This window comes from Haliotis rufescens, unplaced genomic scaffold (assembly GCF_023055435.1).
Source record: "Haliotis rufescens isolate VD_foot unplaced genomic scaffold, xgHalRufe1.0.p SCAF_78, whole genome shotgun sequence".
Classification (NCBI taxonomy): domain Eukaryota; kingdom Metazoa; phylum Mollusca; class Gastropoda; order Lepetellida; family Haliotidae; genus Haliotis; species Haliotis rufescens.
Window position 1 is genome coordinate 1,294,358 of NW_025964370.1, and position 10,405 is coordinate 1,304,762.

Below are 10,405 nucleotides of genomic sequence, written 5' to 3' on the forward strand. Positions count from 1 at the left end.
ATTAATATGATTCTAGTAAAAATGTTTTTCCTTTTCATGTAGAATTGGAAACCACCATGTTTCCATTATTTGTCAGCATATACTTCAGGTGCCATGACAGGTTGTTTGTTGTCTCTTGCTGATTTCTCGACATTGTCAAATCATTTGGTAAATGGAACAATTGTTGTCTGATATCACCTTTTACCAAGAGAATGAATCTTTAACGATGTTTTCCCAAATTATTTTTGTATGCTTGAAGTGAATAGTAACATACTCACTCTCAATTTCATGGACTGCTTCTGTAAAGTAAATTGAAACTCTGTGAGACGATCACTTCGAACACTAGTACATCAACAATCATACCATTTCTTTTACCCTCTTGAGACTTATGTATTATGGTTAATCCCAAACAGTTGAATCTATTTCATGTTGATGCCATTTATGTATTTTATCAATCATTAAACGTTATCTCATTTTGGTTATGGGTATAATAATACTAATAAGCCAATCTCTACATTCCAAACAGTTCCTTGTTTTCACACAATTTGAATTGGTGAAACTCAACATTTTAAATAATAACTATCATATATATGTAATACTACCTTTCTTGATACACGATATGCACGACGTGTTTAAATCATTGCTATTAGTATTTATTTCACCGGTATGTTCATATTACTAACCTTTGCCAATATCTTTAAGAGTGTTCCTCAGTGAATCCAGGAAGCCTCTGCGCTCACTGAAATTGAGAACAGAAAGTTTCTTTTATAACTGTTGGTTTGTGAATGAAAAGGACTTCCTAATGGAAAATGATAATGATAGCATGATGAACAGCAAGCATGATTCTATTCCCTTTTTTGTGAGAAATAAGGGCGATTTTAATTTTAAATATGAAATCTCAACTTGTCGAGTGAGTGATTGAGTGAGTGAGTATGATTTTTCTATATCTTTTGCAGTACAGTCGGGCATATATTTTTTTATTGAAGTTTTTCAGACAGCGTCAAACGATTTATTTGAAGTTTTAAAATAGCGTTCAAAATAGTTGATGGTAGACAGTGACGCAACACTGACCAAACAGATATCCGTCAGTGTGCAAGGTTTCGTTCAACGTTTCGAGAACGCCTTGGATAGTGATTCACAAACACGTGCTTATGATATATGTCGGAATCTTACAATGGGCAAGTATTTCTTATGGATGTAGTTTGATTGTTTGGTTTGTTTAATGGCCACCGTCGCATGGCAGGATTACTGACGTGCGGCGTCAGGCAATAGATACGGGTGCTAAATGGCGGGTGTTACTGGGAAGGCAAGACATGCTCACCCTAATTGCAAACACCTGGTTTCATCATTGATTTCCATTGTTTCATTCATATCATTTTTATAGCTGTTTTGCCCTTTACTCCAAATGGAATCTGTTACGGGGGATTATGAAGACTGGTTATTCTCTTGCAATGACATTTCATATAATGTTTATAGTGAGGGTTTTGTCGTTGCAAAAGGAATGTTATTTATAGATTCAACTTACATGTCGCGTTTTCCCACAAGAGCAGTTAGCCCGGCACTGATGAGACTTGGAGCAACCTCTGAAAGATGGACCGTTTATTGGGCTTTTACAAACACATGTCAAGTGGACAAACGTGGAAGTCGACGCTGGCGCAGTCGAGGGAGTCTGATGTGTGGGAACAGTCGAAGCAAATACAAATAGATGTGAAATGTTTATTGTCCTGTCTACCAGCCAGATTATTAGCTTCATGATACACTAGATACAGATGTATTCAAGCACGTGAACTGTACAAATAGATCGTTACCTCCAACATGTTATTTGGTTATCGCCAGGAAGAACATGGTTCTGAGTGAGTGTGTGTTAGCGTGTGTGTGTTAGTTTGAGAGTGTCTGTGTGTGAGCGTGTGTGAGTAAGAGCGTGAGTGAGTGAATGTGTGTTAGCTTGTGTGTGTTAGTTTGAGAGAGCGTGTGTATGAGCGTGTGTGTGTGAGAATGTGTGAGTGAATGTGTGTTAGCGTGTGTGTTAGTTTGAGAGTGTGTGTGAGTTATTTTGAGAGTGCGTGTGTGTGAGGGTGTGTGAGTTAGAGAGTGTGTGAGTGAATGTGTGTTAGCTTGTGTGTGTTAGTTTGAGAGAGCGTGTGTGTGAGCGTGTGTGTGTGAGAATGTGTGTGAGTGAGTGTGAGCGTGTGAGTGAGCGTGTGTTAGCGTGTGTGTGTTAGTGTGAGAGTGTGTATGAGTGTGAGCGTGTGTGTGTGTGAGAGTGTGTGAGTGTGAGAGAATGAGGGTGAGTGAATGCGAATGCGTGTGTGTGTGTGAGAGAGAGTGTGTGTGAAAGAATGTGTATGTATGTATGTTTGTGTGTGAGTGTAGACAACTCACTTTCAGCAATTGGTAGCACCTCTGAAAGAAAAGAAATATGTTTGTAAAATGTAGTTTCTTTTAAAACTTTCTAATCCCCGGTAACGCAGGATCTGCTAAGCCTTATGGATTCTGTTTCGGATTATAGACTGATTATTCTCAGGCGTTGGTGCCTTCTATATTTATTGAATGCTAAATAAATCATAACCCATACAGGAATAATCATGCATTTTACACTTGACACAACTTCACTTTAATATTTCGGACAATGTGATGAACAATTATACGTTGAAGGTCCGGGGTAGAATAGGTCTTAATGAGCTCAAGAATAAACTAACGGGGTCGGATGGTCAGGCTCGCTGACTTAGTTGATGCATGACATCGTATCCCAATTGCGTTGATCGATGCTCATGATGTCAATCACTGGATTGTCTGGTCCAGATTCAATTATTTACAGACCGCCGTCATATAGCTTGAATATTGCTGAGTGCGGCGTTAAAAAACAAACAAACAAACGTTGAAGTTTGAATTTTATAATAGAGAACTCCTGTATCATAATGTGAGGTAGAAACTGACCTTTCCCGACTTGTTCGATGACGGGCAGAGCATCTGGACAAAAGATGTTTGCTATTCATGATATGCATATATTTTCATGATCTAATAAACTCTTTTCAACATTTACTAATAGGGTATGCAGTACGTTCTTATGAAATATAAGTGCCTCATGGAGAGCCCATAAACCAACTGGGAATCCTCTTGGGTTCAATCCTGTTTGTTGGAATATCATTCTGAAGAGTCAAATTACATACGATATTTTTTATCCTAGCAATGATATGCACACCATGTATGTTTATGTGAAATGTATTATTGTCTGTAGTTTATATATTTTGTTCTCATGCCACATGGAACACGGATGGCCCTTCGTCTAAAGCGCCGCAATTCGCTGTGAAGCATTGCCTCTATTGGGCACTCTAGAAACCTTTGATCGTGGGTTCGAATCCCGACTCAACCCGATAATTTTTCTCGGTTTGTCAGCACCATACCCGTGGGTTTCACAAGCGTGGTAAACGTCTAACACCTCAAGGCGTAACATAACTGGAATAATGTTCAAAGCGGCGTTAAAACTGCACTCACTACCTCAATCTCTCACTCCCATGCTACATGATCAAGGTGTATTGAAATGGAATGGAGAAAGTTGGTAGTGATGATACCGTAACATATACATGAAGTGTGATCTCTGTGTCCCTGAGTGTAATGTAAAGTATTCATGTGCGATTGTGCAGATCTTGGACGAAACTCATTTGAAGCGTCCATGTCTAACTACGTGACAAGCTAATGGTGAAACTGCATCTTACTTTTGGCAGCAGTAGCTATGGCTTTGCCGGCAGTCTCCAGCCCTTTCTTGATGTCATCAAAGATATTTTTTTTCTCACTGTTGAATGGAACACATTAAAACTTGTTACTTCACACTTCGCTGAACATAACTATTCCTTTAATACAGGCAGTTATTATGTTCATGAATCAAAAGGTTTACCAAGTCAACCAAAACATATACTCACCAAATTGTTGCATTTGGTCCTTTTTGTGCGAATATTTTTTTATTTTTTTAACTTTGTGTATGACGCATTATCATTAAATCTGTGTTTTGAACTTACACATCTCTTCTTCCAAGAGCTGTGACTGCTGTGGTGATCAGAGTCGGGGCCAACTCTGTCAGAACGATAACATACTTATTACCTAGAATATATTGAGTTGTTTGATAGGCATTACTTAGAAGTTGACGGATGAGAAAAGTAGGCACAATTTATGGATAACAGCTAGAGTCTTGCTTCACAACGGTATAAAGATCTATACCGAAACGTACAGTATTAAAGAAGTTGTTATCCATAAATTGTGTCTACTGTGTCTGGAACCTATTATCTAATGTCGTGTATTGCTATCCCCAGTGTGACAGTGGGTTAGGAATCCTCAGTGTGACAGTGGGTTAGGAATCCTCAGTGTCACAGTGGGTTAGGAATCCTCAGTGTCACAGTGGGTCAGGAATCCTCAGTGTCACAGTGGGTTAGGAATCCTCAGTGTCACAGTGGGTTAGGAATCCTCAGTGTCACAGTGGGTTAGGAATCCTCAGTGTCACAGTGGGTTAGGAATCCTCAGTGTCACAGTGGGTTAGGAATCCTCAGGAGTTACCCGAGTGAACCTGGTTTCATTTTAAAGGTCATGAGTTGATTTGCTAACCAAAGATCGGAATATGTTATCATGATCATGATAGGCTTATCCACCAGAAGATGTTATTAATGCGATGTTGTGAAGCTGACATGTGCATAACGCATTAGATGAAGACAGGTGCTATGTAAATGTACTTACTCTCCAAAGTTGGCAGTAGATCTGTAATAAAAGACCAAAGCAACATTATCAATAGATAAGCTGCCAGAATAACATAGGCAAAAGCTGATCGTTAAACCTTTGACCTCCTACAGAGGTAAATATACCTCCCTCGCATCTCAGTGGATAACAGACACTGATTGATCGAGCGTGTATTATCTGTCAAAAAATGCTTTGGCACACGTATGTTATAAATACTCTTAAATATTCTGATTATATACTCACCGCCAAAAGAAACGCGAAACATAGAAACTTATAGAGAAGTATGTACGTTAAAAAGAGAAGTTTCCAATGTGTATCGGTTAATGAGAAGTCTTACCACAGAGTGTATTTATTCTTACCACGTGGTTTCCAAACGTTACACGCTAATCCTGCACGAGAGAAGTGTTGCATCTCTGCTCATGGTTCTATGACGTCACATTTGATGCGTTCATAAGCATTGATTCACACAACATACCAGAATGTTCGTTTGTGCATCGAACCAATCTAGTATCTCTTGAACTTAAGTAAATCTTCATATATTAACCAACATGTATGGTATTCGCATTTATTTTAGCGGTGAGTATATAGTTGAAGTTTTTTTTAACATCTTTGTTTTATGTTGTATATTTTGTGTGTCTTATTGCATATATATTACCTTTCCCGACCTGCTCCAACACAGGTAGTGCTTCTGCAAGTGAAAATATGTTTTTTTGTGAGTTCTCATGTCTCAACATAGGGAGTATGTTACAAACTATATGGGCCACAATGCAGTTGTTACACGTCAAAAGACTACTCACTACATGTTACTGATTGGAACAATGCATATAGATATAAACACAATAGCACAAAATACTCACGGTGGCCGAAGTTTTGGATATCTGAAATAAAAAATATTAAATCATGTATTCAAGCAAACATTTCGTTTGGCATAAGATGACATATGAACATAGAACAGTATGGACTATGAAGTGTACTTGTCATGTTGGCATTCATATAGGTCTTTAGTCTGACAAGGAACGATTGCAAAGAGTACACCTTGGATTAAAAACACAGGACTGTGCTGGGTAAACAGACACAAAATGGAAGACGTCTCAATCCAATATCAGGAATTTGCCTCCACTATATACTCGTTCTCCCATTAGTGGAACGTTCCTGAATATTGAAGTCCCTCCTCTCAAAACTATTAGCAACCACAGCTGCTTACCTTGTCCGAACTTCTCGAAGCCAGACTTCAGGGTGTCGAGGAAGTTCCTCCTCCCCAGCGTGTGGAACAGACTCTCCAGCTCCTTCTCAACTTCTGAGATCGCTGCAGTGATAAACAAGCGGACATACCTACTGTAATGACAATCAGTCTTGAGTTCCAAACTTTCACACGCTAGATGATAGATTATAAGGACAATGGAGCAAATAGAAATGACGCCAGAGCGTGAGAATGGACCAAGTTAATAGTACAAACAAATGTTACAGGAAGTGGTGAAACCATATTTGTACATCGGAAATATATATGTAACAGTATCCTTTTAAAAGTACTGACACAATGAACTCTGTGTATACAGAAGGCACACAATACACGTTTTGGGGCCGACATGTGGATCACATGGACTACACATAGGTTTGGGGGCCAACATATATATATGTTTATTCATGTATGGGAGGCCAATGGTCCAATGTACATATCAGTTTTATATAGTAACACACAATTGAGGCAATTTACATTGGAAACAATACTAAGGGTACAATATTAGGTCTTTGTACGTAATAATAGAGCTTCCTTCACATACTTAGCTACATTTCTGAGTATACAGTCATTTTGGCTATTTAAGAGATTGCTAAAAGTATTGATACATAGATTGTTATATAATCTTACATCAATATACTTTAGTCTTAATGATGCGTAAAACGGGCAGACAAACACAAAATGGACTTCGTCCTCAATACAACCATTGTTACATAGCCGACAATAGCGTTGTGAATAAACAATATCCTCTCTTCTGCCCAGATTACTCCGTATGGGCAATTCACTTAATCTCAACAGGCACAGCATACGTCTATGGTCTCTATTTCAGAAAGCTGTAACATAATATTCCATATCCAATAATATCTTGACGTGTGAATAATACCTTAATTATCCACACCTCTTATATTTTCATCTGCATACTCTGTTTGTTACAATCCAATAAACGCTTTCTAAACAGCTGCAAGATGTTTTTTCTAACACATATAGATCACATGGACTACACATAGGTTGTGGGGCCAACATATAGGTCATACGGACTGCATACAGGTTGTAGGGCCGACATATATATCACAACTTCTTTCAGTGGCATTTAGAAGTTGGTGTGATGAAGTAAGACGAGTTCTATGGATTATAGATCGAACTTCTTTATTACAATTAGTGCGACGTTTCGGTGTAGATCCTAACAACTTTATCAAGCAAGTGATCATCACAGAACTCGTCTTACTTCATATATTTCACAGTTACTATCCTTTAATACTGGTAAAATAATGTATGTTCGCTTGTTGTTTAGGTCATACTCATCAACATTCCAACCTCATGTTGGTCTGTAAAAAATCGAATCCGTCCCAGACACTTCAGAGATTGACATCATGAGCATCAACCTACTGAGCTGGGATACAATGACATGCATCAACCTACTGAGCTGGAATACAATGACATGCATCAACCTACTGAGCTGGGATACAATAACATGCATCAACCTTCTGAGCTGGGATACAATGACATGCATCAACCTACTGAGCTTGGATACAATGACATGCATCAACCTACTGAGCTGGGATACAATGACATGCATCAATCTACTGAGCTGGGATACAATGACATGCATCAACCTACTGAGCTGGGATACAATGACATGCATCAACCTACTGAGCTGGGATACAATGACATGCATCAACCAACTGAGCTGGGATACAATGACATGCATCAACCTACTGAGCTGGGATACAATGACATGCATCAACCTACTGAGCTGGGATACAATGACATGCGTCAACCTACTGAGCTGGGATACAATGACATGCGTCAACCTACTGAGCTGGGATACAATGACATGCATCAACCTACTGAGCTGGGATACAATGACATGCATCAACCTACTGAGCTGGGATACAATGACATGCATCAACCTACTGAGCTGGGATACAATGACATGCATCAACCTACTGAGCTGGGATACAATGACATGCATCAACCTACTGAGCTGGGATACAATGACATGCATCAACCTACTGAGCTGGGATACAATGACATGCATCAACCTACTGAGCTGGGATACAATGACATGCATCAACCTACTGAGCTGGGATACAATGACATGCATCAACCTACTGAGCTGGGATACAATGACATGCATCAACCTACTGAGCTGGGATACAATGACATGCATCAACCTACTGAGCTGGGATACAATGACATGCATCAACCTACTGAGCTGGGATACAATGACATGCATCAACCTACTGAGCTGGGATACAATGACATGCATCAACCTACTGAGCTGGGATACAATGACATGCATCAACCTACTGAGCTGGGATACAATGACATGCATCAACCTACTGAGCTGGGATACAATGACATGCATCAACCTACTGAGCTGGGATACCAAGTAAGCGGGTCTGATCACACGATCCCGTTAGTCGCCCCTTACAACAAGCATGGGTTGCTGAAGCTCAATTCTAACACGGATGACCAAGGAGTCAACACTCGTGGTTCAGACGGGGACGAGTTAGAAGTACCAACCCTCATGTTCTTTGGCGATGACCTCGGTAGTCAGGTCCTGCAGCAGGTTGGCTTGGCTCACGGCGAGGATGCAGAGAACAATGAAGACCCTCATGGTGCTGAATAAACACACAAATAGTAAACAGTTTGTGCAGATAGACGTACGTCAGCTGTGGTGCATGCTCCTGAATAAACAGACAAATAGTAAACAGTTTGTGTAGACAGACGTACGTCAGCTGTGGTGCATGCTGCTGGATAAACAGACAAATAGTAAACAGTTTGTGCAGACAGACGTACGTCAGCTGTGGTGCATGCTGCTGGATAAACATGCAGCCATTTCAATTGATGTGGTCTGATCTACAAGTAACCTCGGCTAAAGCACCTGTTAACGTGGGTTACAGTTATGTGACAATCCTGCAAGTTCTTGAACATTCGTTCACGGGGGTTGGTGCATAGCGCTGGAGATGGTTGGACATGAAATCATCAGACAGAGAAGTTCTTCGACAGACTTTTACACGAACACATGCACATTTTTTACTCACGTCTGTAAACACACACTTGTGTCGTGCGAACGAATTCGGCCACGTAGGTGGAGTAACTTCAGATGTAAATATCCCCTTATTTGTGGTGATATAAAAGTAGTGTTTCACACAGTTAAATTATGTAAATTATATATTGGTCAAACGAATGATCAGTAATATTTCTGAGTATTTCATTTGATTTTCATGCCACAGACGGTTTCATCAATTGTTTATATTTAGCTACAGTCTGTCTGAATGCTGTTGCAAACTCTGAGTATGGTTGCGAGTATGGCGGCAAACTCTGAGTATGGTTGCGAGTATGGCGGCAAACTCTGAGTATGGTTGCGAGTATGGCGGCAACCTCTAGAGGGACGGGGCAGGATGTTTAACATCCATCTTGATGTCTCCGTTAGAACTAACACCCGTACAAATCACAGACAAATATTCTTACATTTTGTTATAACCATGCGAACACATATGAACTTTACATTACCTGCGTGAGAAAATTAAGTCATTAACAAATAGAACTAACTGTATTGCAAGCGTTCGTGGGGTGAGAGTGAGTGAGTGAGTGAGTAAGTGGCTTCATGCGCTTTTAGCAAGATTCCTGCACTTTCACAGCGACGGACATCAGAAATGGGCTTCACATATTGGAGTGAAAATGTACCGGTGATATATCTAAACATGTCCCATAATGTATAAGGTCAGGTATTCCACATCGTATGTCAGTTTCACCAGTTCTCCCAGATGACATTGATTGGAGCACCTGTAGTTGTCTGAAGTAAAGGATTACATACCTACTTTGTTAATGGCCGGCTTGGACACTGGGCTGGGAGAGGCGTGGCGTTATATACACACAGCAGAAGGAGTGGACAAGGCCTGCCCTTGTGCACTCCTTACTTTCTGATAACGACATAGACATTTGCTTCTTTCTCAGCGTGTCTTACCGCTGTGTCTACTTTGAACGCATCATCAATAGACTGTTATCTTTCCCAACAACGGTTTTTATTGAGGTCGATGTTTGCTTGTGACTCCAATGATTCCGGTTTCTAGGTGGATTAAGATAATGGTTTAGGAATATTTTGCTTTGCCATCACAAATGTGGACTGTTTTTATGACAGTTCTTTTCAAAAGGACCACTGCAAGCGGTAGTCGAGTGTGTGCGATAGGTTGAACAGTTTTAGGATCATTTCAACAGTACAGAGTCACTCATGGATTTACAAACTTGCTCCTGAGGGAAATAACCCTTCTGGGAATAAAAGCAACAAATCCCTTTCAGGGTTAGGGTTAGGGAAGTCTCTTATAGATATTCCTTTGTTGTGACGGGTGCCACATGGTAACATGACTATTTGATAGTGATTCATAAACACATGCTCCTTTTATTGGATATGGACAGTGTTTTGTCTCTTCAGTTACCAGTATTCCAGCAATGCCTGTT

General features: G+C 40.0%; 1 protein-coding gene across 1 annotated transcript in view; it reads right to left on the minus strand.

Annotated features, from left to right (window-relative positions):
• The window catches only part of LOC124119806, a 60,963-nt gene extending 51,144 nt beyond the window's left edge, over positions 1–9,819 (minus strand). Inside the window, exons 1-13 of the mRNA XM_048388736.1 lie at positions 9,769–9,819; positions 8,468–8,565; positions 5,909–6,010; positions 5,562–5,582; positions 5,360–5,392; positions 4,705–4,725; positions 3,996–4,050; positions 3,696–3,772; positions 2,917–2,949; positions 2,362–2,382; positions 1,505–1,562; positions 663–718; positions 258–278 (exon numbers count right to left, since the gene is read on the minus strand). Coding sequence (XP_048244693.1) covers positions 258–278; positions 663–718; positions 1,505–1,562; positions 2,362–2,382; positions 2,917–2,949; positions 3,696–3,772; positions 3,996–4,050; positions 4,705–4,725; positions 5,360–5,392; positions 5,562–5,582; positions 5,909–6,010; positions 8,468–8,561 — 592 coding nt within the window. The 5' untranslated portion in view covers positions 8,562–8,565; positions 9,769–9,819. The remainder of the gene's footprint in view (positions 1–257; positions 279–662; positions 719–1,504; positions 1,563–2,361; positions 2,383–2,916; positions 2,950–3,695; positions 3,773–3,995; positions 4,051–4,704; positions 4,726–5,359; positions 5,393–5,561; positions 5,583–5,908; positions 6,011–8,467; positions 8,566–9,768) is intronic.
• Between the last annotated feature and the right edge of the window lie 586 nt (positions 9,820–10,405).